The following is a 14886-nucleotide window of genomic DNA, read 5'->3' as shown; positions in this document are numbered from 1 at the left end:
AGAAGCAGGCTCCCCACTGAGCAAGGAGCCCGATGTGGGACTCGATCCCAGGACTCTGGAATCATGACCTGAGCCAAAGGCAGACAGACGCTTAACAGACTGAGCCACCCAGGCGCCCCAACTGACCCCACTTCAGACACTAGTTGCAAGTAGTGGGTGCCTAGATTGCCACACTTCTGTCCAGCTTGGTTGCAAATCGGGGGTTCCTGTGACCCCTCCTCAGGTTCAAAATTTTGCTCTAACAGCTCACAGAGCTCAGGGAAACACTTAATGTTTTACTGGTTTATTACATAATGAAGGGTTTGACAGATACAGATGAACAGCCAGATGACGAGATCCTTAAGGTGGGGTCTGGAGGGTCCGAAGCTCAGGAGCTTCTGTCCCTGTGGAACTGGGGTGTGCTGCCTGCCCAGCATGTTGATGTGTTCACCACGAAGTTTTCCAAACCCTGAGTTGAGGCTTCATCAAGTAGGCATCATTGATAATGACCTCCATCTCTGGCCCCTCTCCAATCCCTGGAGGATAGAGGAGGGAAAGGGCTGAAAGTTCCAAGCTTCTAATCATAACTTGATCTTTCTGGTGACCAGCCCCCATCCAGAAGCCCACCAAGAATCACCTTATTAGAAAAAAGATAATCCAATCACTTGGGGAGTTCCATGAGATTTAGGAGTTTGGGGTCAGGAATCAGGGCCAAAGACCAAATATTAGAACAAAAGATTCTCCTAGTACCTTTATCACTTAACAAATTATGGAGTTTTTATTCGCTGTAGGTTTTTCATAGATGGATTTTATGAACTTGAGGAATATTTCCTCTATCCCTATACTCTGAAGAGTTTTAATCAGGAAAGGATGCTGTACTTTGTCAAATGCTTTTTCTGCATCAATTGAGAGGACCATATGGTTCTTCTCTCTCCTCTTATTAATTAATGTGTTCTATCACATTGATTTGTGAATGTTGAACCACTCTTGCATCCCGGGGATAAATCCCACTTGGTCGTGGTGGATGATCCTTTTAATGTATGGTTGGATCCTATTAGCTAGGATTTTGTTGAGGATTTTGGAATCCATATTCATCAGGGATATCGGTCTGAAATTCTCCTTTTTGATGGGGTCTTTGCCTGGTTTGGGGATTAAGGTAATGTTGGCCTCATAGAATGAGTCTGGAAGCTTTCCTTCTGTTTCTATTTTTTGAAACAGCTTCAGGAGAATAGGTATTATTTCTTCTTTGAATGTTTGGTAGAATTCCCCAGGGAATCCATCAGGCCCTGGACTCTTGTTTTTGGGGAGGTTTTTGATCACTGCTTCAATCTCGTTACTGGTTATTGGCCTATTCAGGTTGTCAATTTCTTCCTGTTTCAGTCTTGGCAGCTTATAGGTTTCCAGGAAGTCATCCATTTCATCCAGATTGTGCAGTTTATTGGCATATAGTTGTTGATAATAATTTCTAATAATTGTTTTCTATTTCCTTGGTGTTAGTTGTGATCTCTCCCCTTTCATTCATAATTTTATTAATTTGGGTCCTTTCTCTTTTCTTTTGGATAAGTCTGGCCAGTGGTTTATTGATCTTATTAATTCTTTCAAAGAACCAACTTCTAGTTTCGTTGATCTGATCTACTGTGTTTCTGGTTTCTAATTCATTGATCTCTGCTCTAATCTTAATTATTTCTCTTCTAATGCATGGCTTAGGCATCGTTTGTTGCTTTTTCTCTAGTTCTTTAAGGTGTAGAAAAGACCCCGAATTGCCAAGGAAATGTTGAAAAAGAAAAACAAAGCTGGGGACATCACGGTGCCCAATTTCAAGCCATATTACAAAGCTGTGATCACCAAGACAGCATGGTACTGGCACAAAAACAGACATATAGACCAATGGAACAGAATAGAGAACCCAGATATGGACCCTCAACTCTATGGTCAAATAATCTTCGAGAAAGCAGGAAAAAACATGCAATGGAAAAAAATCTCTTCAATAAATGGTGCTGGGAAAATTGGACAGCCACATGCAGAAGAATGAAACTCGACCATTCTCTAACACCATACACAAAGATAAACTCAAAATGGATGAAAGAGCTCAATGTGAGACAGGAATCCATCCAAATCCTAGAGGAGAACATAGGCAGTAACCTCTTTGACATTGGCCACAGCAACTTCTTTCAAGATACATCTCCAAAAGCTAGTGAAACAAAAGCAAAAATGAACTTTTGGGACTTCATCAAGATAAAAAGCTTCTGCACAGCAAAGGAAACAGTCAACAAAACAAAGAGGCAACCCACAGAATGGGAGAAGATATTTGCAAATGACACTACAGATAAAGGGCTGGTATCCAAGATCTATAAAGAAATTCTCAAACTCAACACCCAAAAAACAAATAATCCAGTCAAAAAATGGGCAGAAGACATGAACAGACACTTCTCCAAAGAAGACATACAAATGGCTAACAGACACATGAAAAAATGTTCATCATCATTAGCCATCAGGGAAATTCAAATCAAAACCACATTGAGATACCACCTTACACCAGTTAGAATGGCAAAAATGGACAGGGAGAGAAACAACAAATGTTGGAGAAGTTGTGGAGAAAGGGGAACCCTCTTACACTGTTGGTGGGAATGCAAGTTGGTACAGCCACTTTGGAAGACAGTGTGGAGGTGCCTCAAAAATTTAAAAATAGAGCTCCCCTATGACCCAGCAATTGCACTCCTGGGTATTTACCCCAAAGACACAGATGTAGTGAAAAGAAGGGCCATATACACCCCAATGTTCATAGCAGCAATGTCTGCAATAGCCAAACTGTGGAAAGAGCCGAGATGCCCTTCAACAGATGAATGGATAAAGAAGATGTGGTCCATATATACAATGGAATATTACTCAGCCATCAGAAGGGATGAACACCCAACTTTTACATCAACATGGATGGGACTGGAGGAGATTATGCTAAGTGAAATAAGTCAAGCAGAGAAAGTCAATTATCATATGGTTTCACTTATTTGTGGAACATAAGGAATAGCATGGAGGACATTAGGAGAAGGAAGGGAAAAATGAAGGGGGGCGGAAATCGGAGGGAGAGATGAACCATGAGAGACTATGGACTCAGAAACAAACAGGATTTTAGAGGGGAGGGGGGAGGGGGGATTGGTTAGCCCGGTGATGGGTATTAAGGAGGGCACGTACTGCATGGAGCACTGGGTGTTATACGAAAACAATGGATCGTGGATCACCACATCAAAAACTAATGATGTATTGTATGGTGACTAACATAACATAATAAAAATTAAAAAGAAAAAAGAAATTACGGAGTTTTTAGAATCTCTACCAGGAGTTGGGATAAAGACCAAAATATGTATTTCTTACTATATCACAACGTTATCTCTGTTTACGTCTCTATCCATATCTGTACCTGTGTCTATATCTATCTGTATCTATCTTTGAACTCTTTCCTGGTTATTTCCTTATGGAAAATTCCTAGAAGTGGTATTTTTGGTCAATGGTTATGTACTTCTTAAAGCCTTTTGGTGCACATTGATCCTGGAGACCTTCCCACTTGGACACTCACCAACTGGTTGTAAGATTGCCTATTTTATCTCATTGTCATGGGTGAACTTGAAACGAATGGTTTAGTTGGCCCGGAAAGCTTAGCCTGATGGAGTAGATGGTGATGTAAAATCAGCCTCAGGGAGATGGGCTTTCTAGGAATTGCGCCTAAGTTCTTCAAGGATAGGGACCTGGTCTTGCCCTTCTCACAGCTCCCCCAACCTGAGCTTTGTGATTTCCAGCAGCTCGCTCACCAGAGGTGGGTCCTCCTGTACTGGAATGGGATGCTCTTCTCCCTTTTTTAGCTGCACTGCCCGCCCCCTAGTTCACGGCACATTCCTCTTTCCCTCTAGATGGGCTGTTTCACACCACACTCGGGTCTTCAGGACTCTGGGGCTGTGTGCAGACTCGTGGGTCGGCCAACATAGAGCTCGCTCCAGTCTTGCTTCAGAGGCCTGAAATTGGATTCCACAAAGCAATTCATTTTTCTAGGCTTGGTTAGGACCATGATTACTTAAGTGGGAATGAAAATGGAGTCAATTAGTAACTATGACATTTATATTCATGTGTCCAAATAAAGCTTGAGATGTTTAAAATTCTATAGGTTAAATTCGTGCATGAATCAAGTCAAGTATTTAGAATATGCTTATGCCATCGCTGAAGTTGACTTTTACATTCTCAATTGTTTTGGCAGAGAGGAGGTGTTTGTGTAAGACAAGCAGATCAAGGACATGAGAATAAAGACATGGGATTCCTGTTTCAGTAAAATGAGCGGGAGTATAGACAACTACAGGCAGTCTCACTTAGGGTGTATATGCTCCCCCCAAAGAATCACACCCTATACAACTATTTTTGCTAACCCCACAGAATCAATTGGGGACATTATGTCCTGTTATTAAATTTAAGGCAACCTTAAGTCTCTCTGTTCTGCATTTCTGTCTCAGGAAAGTATTTTTTAAGATGTTGAACAAGAAATTTCTCTCTCTTTTTTTTTCTTTTTAGAGGGAGGGAGAGAGAGAGAGAGAGCATGCGAATGGGGTGGGGGGTGCAGAGGGAGAGGGAGAGACAGAATCTTAAGCAGACTCCACGATCCTGAGATCATGACCTGAGCTGAAACGAGGAGTTGGACGCTTTAACCAACTGAGTCACCCTGGTGCCCCATGAATTTCCCTTCTTTCTGTGATTCTCTTTAGTTTCTTCATCATAATCTTAGAATTCAGATTTTGAGGTCTGTGGGAATTTATGTTAGAAAACATTTAATACAGATTCTGAAATGATGTGCTTTTGCTCATCCTTTTAATTTCAGATGCAGCTGGTAATAGCATCTTCAGATGCCCCCGAAGATCCCTTGTGGGGTGGTAATTAACGATCATTCCAGGTGCATAATCTGGAAATTTGGTTCCTGGTGGGCACTGTGGGTGAGAGAACACGTTCATGCTTGGTTTGTCCCAATTGTGACCACAGTCTCAGTCTTGTGGCTTTTTTCTCCTCTCCAGTGGTTGCGGCTCTGACCCACAGACTAGCCTTTAAACGCTCAGCTCCTGGGAAGAGCTGGCAATGAAAGCAAGAGTATCATGGGGTCGTTCACATGAGCCGGACTAAAGGGAAAACAGGTTCAGCACCTATCTCCCTGCCTTCTCAGTGAGGCCACAGAGTTCTCTGAAATAAAATTGTATTGCATTTGCCATGGTTTCTACAGATAGGAAAATCCTGAGATGGGGACAAACGATACTCACCCATCTAGAGTAACCTGATGTTGGGAGTCATTTAAAAATAATTGATTGAGGGACGCCTGGGTGGGCTCAGTCGTTAAGCGTCTGCCTTCGGCTCAGGTCATGATCCCAGGGTCCTGGGATCGAGCCCTGCGTTGGGCTCCCTGCTCAGCGGGAAGCCTGCTTCTCCCTCTCCCACTCCCCCTGCTTGTGTTCCCTCTCTCGCTGTGTCTCGCTCTGTCAAATAAATAAATAAAATATTTTTTAAAAGATAAAATAAAAATAATTGATTGAATAGCTTATCTTTTGAAATGATCGATCCCCTCCTCTCTCCTTGTGCTTCTGTTCTGTTTGTAGCTGATTCGGCTTCTGTTTCCGTCTTTTTTGTACAGGCTGAACATATTTTTGACTGGCATGAACCCATTCTACTTTCATGCGGTGAATGTGATTTTACACTGTCTCGTGACTCTTGTCCTGATGTACACCTGCGACAAAGCTGTCTTCAGGAACCGGGGACTTGCTTTTGCTACAGCGTTGCTTTTTGCTGTGCATCCTATTCACACAGAGGCGGTGAGTATCATTGGACCTCCGTGAAACAAGGAACTAAGGAAAAAAAGCTAAACTGATCTCCCCCCTCTTTCAAAACCACGTGAATTCAGAGCTCCACTGAAGTGTTAATCGTTATATATAAATCATTCTGCTTGACAACTTGTCTTTTTGAATGTTCACATGGCCTCCACGATTTAACTGCTTTTCCAAATAACTACTGTTATTATTACGTGTCGTAATAAACGGCCACAGTTCTTTATTTGAAGAAAATTTAAGTTCTAATGTGTTTTAAACAGCACAGGGCATTTTGAGGTACTTATTGTGCTGAGGCATTGTTCCTGCTCTACATTTGTATTTTACCTTTTCTCTCTCTGCTTTATATTTATAATATTTATGGTGCCGAACGGTAAGTGCGAGGGGAGGGCTAAAAAGTTAGACTGACATACTTCAGGGTAGAAAGACAGACTTACAATAGGGACTTAGAAATAGGTTTCCAGGTTATTTCATGTGAAGTGTAGTTATTTGGTGGGTGATGCAAAATTTATTTAAAAAGTATAGGTAGTTCAGATTTGTGGTCCTCTTTGAAATATGGACTTAATCATGCACCGAGAAGGCATTTATCAAGTTACCCTGTTTCATGGCTCAGTAACCACAGTTGGTTTATTTTGTCCGTATTGCTAGGGGCAGACGAAGACTTCCCAAGGGGTCCGTGGGCCCCACAGCTTTAAAAGAATCATTTCCAGAGCCTCAGCTTGCTTCTGGACACTTGCCTATAGTTCTCTGAGAACACACACAGGGTCAGGGTGTCAAGTTGGTTCTCCTCTCCCTCCTCCCCTTCCAGTTGTCGTCTCATTGAAAAATAAAAAGGAATGTCTCACCTACATCAGAATTTTACTATGCCCCAGGTGTCCACATCTCTGAGGTACTGTTTTAAGAAACAATTTAATATATTGGTGTCAGCAAAGCCTCCTTCAATTGAGGCATCACAGACCTGGAGTGGGGCTTCATATTGCTCTTTGTCTTACACGTATTTCTGTGAAGAATGGAGTGTGGCATTAGAAGTGGGGTATGGTGGCCTGTGTTAATCTTCTGAATTCAGAAGTGAGATGGTTGTCATGGGGATGCATCATAATATGTTCATTTGAGCCGAGACAAGAAGCCTGATTTGGCCAATTGGTTTTGTAATGAGGGCTGGTTTTGCCAGTTAGGCTAGATGATGGACCTTTTCTACAAACAGTATTCTACATCTGTAAGCCCAAGGTTTTGAAACAAATATATTTGGAGTGAGTGACAAAGAAAAAAAATCATTTTATAAAAAAATTATATTAAGGTCAATTTCCCAGGCCTTTTTTGAGTATTTTAGACTGAAAAGGTCCCTCTAAAAGACTATAATAGTCCTTTGGAAAGTCTCGGTGAAGCCATTTTTGCTGTAGTGCTGAGAAACCATGAAAGCGAATGACTCTAATGATAGGTAACTCTCATGATGGGTATGCTGAAATTATTTGCTTTCAACCAAATTAAAGGAGGATCTGATTGAGTTGTCGGGCCGGTAGATCATTAAGTGTTATGTAATATGATAGATCACTATGATTTTGCAGATGACCTTAGTGTTCAAAGAATTAAGTCACTGCTATAACATAGCTACTTCTGTTTCACTTATTTATGTGAACATTTCTGTAAAGATGAAAGCTAGGATGGAACTGATACGGTATGCTTTCTTATTCTAACCTAAAGAAATATTCCGTCAATAATTGCACTTATTGAAAAGAAACGTGGGGCGTCTGGGTGGCTCAGTTGGTGAAGTGTCCAGCTCTTGATTTCAGCTCCGGTCATGGTCTCAGGGTCATGGGATCGAGCCCCGCATCGGGCTCTGTGCTTGGTGGGGAGTCTGCTTGAGATTCTCTCTCTTCTTCTGCCTCTCCCGCTCACACTCTCTCTCTCTCAAATAAATAAATCTTTAAAAAGAAAAAAGAAAAACTTGCTAAACCTGTTATTAAGAAGTGTATTTTTAGGGCGCCTGGGTGGCTCAGTTGGTTGAGCGACTGCCTTCGGCTCAGGTCATGATCCTGGAGTCCCTGGATCGAGTCCCGCATCGGGCTCCCTGCTCGGCGGGGAGCCTGCTTCTCCCTCTGACCCTCCCCTCTCTCATGTGCTCTCTCTCATTCTCTCTCAAATAAATAAATAAAATCTTTAAAAAAAAAAAAAAAAAAAAAAAGAAGTGTATTTTTATATCTGAGAGCTATTTACCATTTTTTCTAATTTATGATGTATTGAGCAATTGTGTATTAATACTAAGTGGGGTAACTTAGTGAGGTAACTTTATATATGTATTTTTATTACAGAGAGAGAAGATGATAAGTAGAATATTTTTAAGCATGACTACACAATACATTAAGAAACAATGCTCGGGGGAAATAAAATAGAAATAAGAGTTCAAGGGGAATGGGTATGAAATGTCTGTCATTTAAAGAAGAGCCTGTTCACGTTTGTGTAAATGGAAAATAACGAGCTTCAAATCGCAGTGGCACATTTCAGATTCCATTTGGTACATTTAAAACAGTAATATTATGGCTTTATTAAGTTAGATTCTTTCAAGTATTTTAAAAGATGAGAGAGATACCTAAGTTTTTAATATTCTTTTTGGATGTCACCTGAAGAGAAATAATCAAGGACTACTACTCCTAGCCATATAGAATATATGATGCCGGGTCAAAGTACAGTGGAAAATATGTGCTTAGAGTGTCTTGGGGAAAATTTTTGCACGGAAGAATAAAGGAGTAGGACAATAACAGTCTTAATTCTATGCTTGTAAAGAGGGAGAGCAGGTAACCTTGGACAGTGGGATCATGAGCTGGTAGAGTTTGGTCGAATTCTAAGAAAAAGGAAAAATCCTGTTAGCAAAGTGACCTTTAAGAAAAGGTTTCAACAAGCTAATAAAAAAAAAATCCATGATATCATAATTATAGGGACAAAGGAGTCTGAGAGCTGGACATTTAGGGAAAAATTTTTGCATTCACAAGGAATGAGAGAAGTGTAAGAAGGAGGTGAAGAAATTTGACTTACGTAACAATCTATACTAGGAAGTAAATAGGAGACCATCATTCAATTACAGATTTAGGTTTAGGTTTCTAAGGAAGAAGACAGAGAGATAGGGGAAAAAAACCATTGTGTTATAGAAGACTTAGTGATAAATTATTAAAAAAGAAAAGAAAAATAGATGATAAGTGTGGCTGGAGAGGGAGTCAGAGGGATATATCTCCCCTTTGCTAGATAAGAAGAAAATCAGGACCATAAGTAATCCCAGGAAGGATGGAGGATTAACATTTTTTGAGGGAAGGGCTCTGCTTAAACATGTTGGTATGATTAAGGATTTGTTTCCTTAATTATGTAATCAACATATAGTAAATGAATACTTGCTTGGTGTAGGCACTGCTAGGTGCCGGGAGGGTATGTGGGTGGATAAGGGGTCCCTACCCATAATTTGTTCACAAGCTCCTAAAAAAGCCAAAGAACATGCACATAAATACATACAAGATAAAGCAATATGTTGTCATAAAAAAATTATCTCCAATTTAAGTATGAGGAACAAATTCATTGATTTACTCAATCTTTCAACAAGTATTTAAGTGTAGGAGGTATAGCAATGACAATGACCCAGAACTTTCCTCATTGAAGACCTTGTGATTCTTCGAAGGGTTTTCTGACAGTATATTTTCTGAATCATCAGAAAAATAAGCAGAGAAATTGGGAAAATGGGGAAAATCATTGTAATTCCCCAGTGGGAATGGAAACTTAGCAATCATCATAGAAACATTATTGGTTGGAAGGAAGGCACTTATGTCAAGTCAAAAGCAAGAACAGGAGATACTGACACATGGAGTTGAGGGTTAAGGTCACCATTTCCAGAACTGGGACAAGAGCACGTAGGAGAGAATTGGTCATGATCTAATCAGTCAGCCTGGCTTTCAGCTGTTGCATGTTAAGTGTGTGTTTCCTGGCCCTGTCTGACACTAATGGGACTCATTCGTGCAGAGGGAACAATCAATAACTTGGTACATATGGTATACTTTATGCAAATCCTATGAATGGTCTGCTAAGAAATAAGAAGTTTGGGGGGCAAATTAAATTAATTGGTATTTTTCACATGTGATTCTGTTAAGCTTGCTAGGACTTAGATCTGATTGGTTACATTGTTTGAATGCTACCCAGTGAAGTTTTCTCATTTTTACCATCCTTTGAGTTTGTGTTACAGGATTCAGTTCCCAGGTAAAAACCACCCTCTTGGTGAGGAAAACCTGCAGCTTGAGGCAGAAATGCATGCTATCCATCTGCATGTATTTTTGGCTAAGTCCTTTGTACTTCCCGGCATCCTACAGTTCAGCCTATGTTGTCTTAGAATCAAGCCCCGGGAGCTCCAACTTAACATCCCATATTTGCTCACTCCTGTCCCCTTTCATTTGCTTATTACTCCATGCTCTCATCACTTTATGCCTTCCCTTCCAGAAACACCTCCTGTGTTTTCAGACTGCGCCTTCCTCTGCCTGGAATGCTTCTGTGGTCCTTCTCGGGTCCCGGATTCACATTCCCCTGTCTTGAGCTTACTGAGCCCTCCTTGCTTGTCCTTTAGGTTTTAGTGTATAACACCAGCCTTTCCATGAAGGCTTCCAGATTCTGCAAAGTCATTCCCTCCATTCTTCTCATGGCAATTATTTCTCCTCTTTATGATACACGCGGCTCCCTTTTATTGTATTAATACCCTCCTTTGACCCCCTTGCCCCCCACCCCCCGGATGTTAAACGCCTCTCGGCACGGCATACTCCTCCATCTCGCACAGTATCCGGCACAGAGGAGGTCCTTGGGAAATGTTTGTTGAGTGGAATAAATCATGCTGTTACTGAACATGATGATACTGACTAACTGAATTGCAGTGAAAGTGGATGGTTGGTCTAGACATACAGTAGTTGATGACAAGCACTTTGTTTTTAAGACCTCTAACCCCCTTGCCCCAGAGACCCCAGCTCAACAGGGACATCGAGTAGGTGTTCAGTCTCTCAGTGTCAGCACTAACATTTCAACCCGCCCTCTGAGCTTCTGCTCCGAGGGATGCTACATTCTTTCTATCTGGGCACGTCCAGCTGGCTTCCCGGCAGCACAAACTGGCTGCAATCTGAGAAGGAGGCTTCAGGCGCCTTTAGCACATTAGTTATGCTTGCCTAGCTTGTGACTGCCTCCTTCCAACTTGCTACACCCAGTATCAGCTTGCAAGTCTTGCTGTTGTGCGAGTTGGCCGCACCAGTTGTGCCATGACGAGTGTCCCTCTGGGCCCAGATGTGTGGCCTTATCCTAAGATGTTGTTGCTAGCGAGCTGGGCTCTCTGTTTCACCTTTCAGGGGCCTTGCAGGTGATGCTGAGCTCCATGCTCAGAGACGCTGTTGTGCAGACGGAGCAGATCTGGGCTCACAAGCGATCCGTGTGCAATTGTTGCTCTCCTGACTGAGTCTGAGCTGGTTCTTGACACTGAGGTGACACCGTATTGTCATTGCCTACCTCCCTTGAGTCGGGCAGTCTTCCTGATTTGGCACTCAAACTGCTTATAGATTAATGGATCAATAAACAGCGTGTGGTCCAGGCATCCACATCAGCTAATACCTTTTAACTCTACTGCTCGTGAAATTCTTTAGCCATATCCAGGTTTCTCTTGGTGTAGATTGGACTAGAATTTTGCTCAGTATGTGACTTGCTATCAATCCCTATGCAAGTATATAATTAAATTATCTCCTATTTATATTTTTAACTAATAGATTTGATTATCTAATAAAGTTAAATTAAAATATCATACATATAAGCCTTAATATAAAAAGATGATTTCTTTTTTTTTTTTTTTAAAGATTTTATTTTTTTATTTTTTGACAGAGAGAGACACAGCGAGAGAGGGAACACAAGCAGGGAGAGTGGGAGAGGGAGAAGCAGGCTCCCAGTCGAGCAGGGAACCTGATGCGGGGCTCGATCCCAGGACCCTGGGATCATGACCTGAGCCGAAGGCAGACACTTAACGACTGAGCCACCTAGGCGCCCCATAAAAAGATGATTTCTATAAGCCCCACAAGAAAACCTGTCTCAGCACTGAGTCCCACCCACCTTCTCTGCAGGGAAAAGGAAGAAAAAAGGACACCCACATTGAGTGCGCACTTCAGATGTATCATCTTATTAATCACAACAGTAACATGCGGTGGGGGTGTTATGCTCATTTTAAAGATAACAAAATGGGGGGCACCTGGGTGGCTCAGTCAGTTAAGCATCTGCCTTTGGCTCATGTCGTGATCTCAGGGTCCTGGGATCAAGCCCCATGTCATCGGGCTCCCTGCTCAGCAGGGAGTCTGCTTATCCCTCTGCCTCTGCCCCTCTCCCCTGCTCGTGCTCTCTCTCTCTCAAATAAATAAATAAATAAAATCTTAAAAAATAATAAAGATAACAAAACCAAATCCCAGAAATTAAAGATAACAAAATTGAGTCTCACTCAAATCACAAGAGAAGGAGTCTATATTCAAGCCTTGGATGATCTAGCTACATGCATGTGTCACTGCAAAGTGTGCTCATTGTATGAGAGTATTTATAGGTGTATTTCCCAGAACACTGTTTTCTGCTATTAATTATGATTGATTCTCTAACACAGTGGACTACAGATCCTGGATGGTTTGGGTGATGCAATTTTCTGTGCCTGAAATGTCAACCCTGTTCCTTCCCCTTGTGAGTTCTTACTCATCTTTAAGATCCAGCGCATACATGGCCTTCGTGAGAAGCATTCTTTGAACCATACCCCATTTTTTTCCTTTACAGTTTTATTTCTTGAATTTCAAAAAAATCAAGAGAAATGCTCGCACGTTTTAAGTAGTAGTGGACTAACACAAAGATTTATAAATAGCTGTCTTGTTCCCCACTCTCCCTCCACTTCAGTCCCTTTCTTAAGTAACAAGTTAAAAAAAATTTTTGAACTTCAAAAATATAATGACCATATACTCATTGCCCAGATTCACCAATTTTTAACATTTTACCACATTTGTTTTGTCATTCTTCCTTTCTTTTCCCCTTAATATATAAAAATATTATTCGTATTCTGAAACATTTGAGAGTAGGTTACATAATTCATACCTCTTTACATCTGAATAATTTAGTTGTATATTTTCTAAAACCAAGGCCATTAGTCATATTTCTCTTTAGTCTCAAGTTTGGAACAGTTACCAGTCTTCATTGTCTTTCTATAATATAATTCACAGCTTTAAATATAATTTAAAACTTATATTTAGTATGTATATTATAAACTGTTTACATGATATTTATTATAACATTGCAACTGATGTGTAATATGTTATTTCAAATGATTATTATTTATAATACATATGTGTTGTATAACTTATAACCCATGATTTATAAAATTTATATTTTCTAAACTTCCTTATTTATATTTTATATTAAATTTTTATAATGTATAAGTACAAATAGTATAACTCTATTGTATGTAAATACAGAATATTGAAATATGTAGAAATATACAGTATATAAAATAGAAATACATAATATATGCACATGTAGTATATTATGTAAGCATAATATACATGTAATATGTACTAATATAGGCAGTATTATAATACATTAGATTATAGGAGTTGTAATGTATTTAGTAAATCATGATACAATATAAAGGAGGAGATATTAAAATATTAATGATATAAAATGATGTAGAATTGTTGTATTTTATACTTTATTAATATAAAATATATGTATTTATATATTTGATAGAGTGTTCCTCACCCTGGGTTTGTCTGATGTCTTCTCCTGAATATTCAGGTTATGTATCCCTGGCTGGAATTTGACAAAGGCAATATTGTGTCCCTCTCAGGTTATCACCTGCAGAGAGACATGTCACATCTATTTGCCCTTTATTGGTGAGGTCAAGTTTGATTCCGCAGTTAAGGTGTAATGCATTTTCTCCATAGTATAATTATTTTTTTTACTTTTTTATTTAACAAGTAAATTCTTTGAAGGAAGTGTGTTGAAGCCCTACTAATAAATACTCCATGCTTTATTAAACCTTTACACCCTAGATTTAGCATCCACTGGTATTTTGTGATGTCTCTCGCTCATTCTAATCTTGAATCTTTTGGATGCAAAACGGCTATTTGCCAACCACACTATTCTCTCCACATTCATGAACTGGCTTTTCAATGTAAGGAAGAGCTTTCTGTTTTTTCCCATTCACTTGTTTACTGTATTTATGTATGTACTTATATGTGCATTCATTCATCCATCCATCAATATCAGGATGCACTCATGGATGTCTGTTTTTTTTAATGGTTTGTTTTATTATTGTTCTTATTTATTTTGATGTTCAAATGGCCTGATATTTGGTCAGTGGGAGCCCCTTGTCACTGGCTTCTGTGTCCTTTTAACATGTACCTGTCACTTTTTGCACACTTTCTTACCTTCTAACATGACAAGATGATCCAAGCTCCTCTGGTATCTCCTTAGCCTCAGCCTTGGAACCGGCCACTTCTCCAGGGAGCCCACGTTCTATTTAGTGGAGGAATGGTTGGTGGTCAGTGCCAGGATGGCTCTTTGCTACTGAGCTATCTTGCTTTTAGGCTCTTTCAGGGACAGAACTAAGAAGCGCACACACACACACACACACACGCACACATGTACTGTGCTCACATGGTGATCATGAGTTCATACTCATTCCTATTTTTACCAGGATTATCATTTCCTAAACTAATTTTTTCCTAGTCCTCTGTAAATATCCTCTGCTCCAGTAGCACTCTGGTACCAAAGACTGGTGCAGTGTCTGGCACTCAGTCATTGCTCAAAAAATATTTTTGAATAAACCAGTAAATGAATAAACCTTGATGATCTGAATTGCCCTTCTATAGAAGAACGGTGAAAAATGAAATTAAGCATGAAAATATTTTCCCTTCCTTCCTCTTTTTCTCCTTCTATAAACTTATTGTTATATATATGATAACCAGAGGTGGTTAGTCGTGTCAGATTTGAAGAACAATGTGTTTTCTCATTTTATCATACTTTACATTCATCTAAAAACGAA

At 40.1% G+C, this 14886-nt stretch overlaps 1 protein-coding gene across 3 annotated transcripts in view; it reads left to right on the top strand.

The window, feature by feature from the left end:
- Nucleotides 1-14886, top strand: part of TMTC1 (transmembrane O-mannosyltransferase targeting cadherins 1) — a 263658-nt gene that overhangs the window by 17457 nt on the left and 231315 nt on the right. For 2 of the 3 annotated variants that reach the window (XM_032432765.1, XM_032432764.1), the window contains exon 2: nt 5633-5810. In XM_032432765.1, the coding sequence (XP_032288656.1) occupies nt 5633-5810 (178 nt within the window). Of the gene's footprint in view, nt 1-4733; nt 4907-5632; nt 5811-14886 lie in introns of those variants that run through there. The other variant, XM_032432766.1, reaches the window with a different exon arrangement.

The sequence above is a fragment of the Phoca vitulina genome, unplaced genomic scaffold (assembly GCF_004348235.1).
Source record: "Phoca vitulina isolate PV1807 unplaced genomic scaffold, GSC_HSeal_1.0 scaffold49, whole genome shotgun sequence".
Lineage (NCBI taxonomy): Eukaryota > Metazoa > Chordata > Mammalia > Carnivora > Phocidae > Phoca > Phoca vitulina.
The sequence above is the reverse complement of the archived record's forward strand: the minus strand, read 5'-3'. Positions and strand labels throughout refer to the sequence as shown.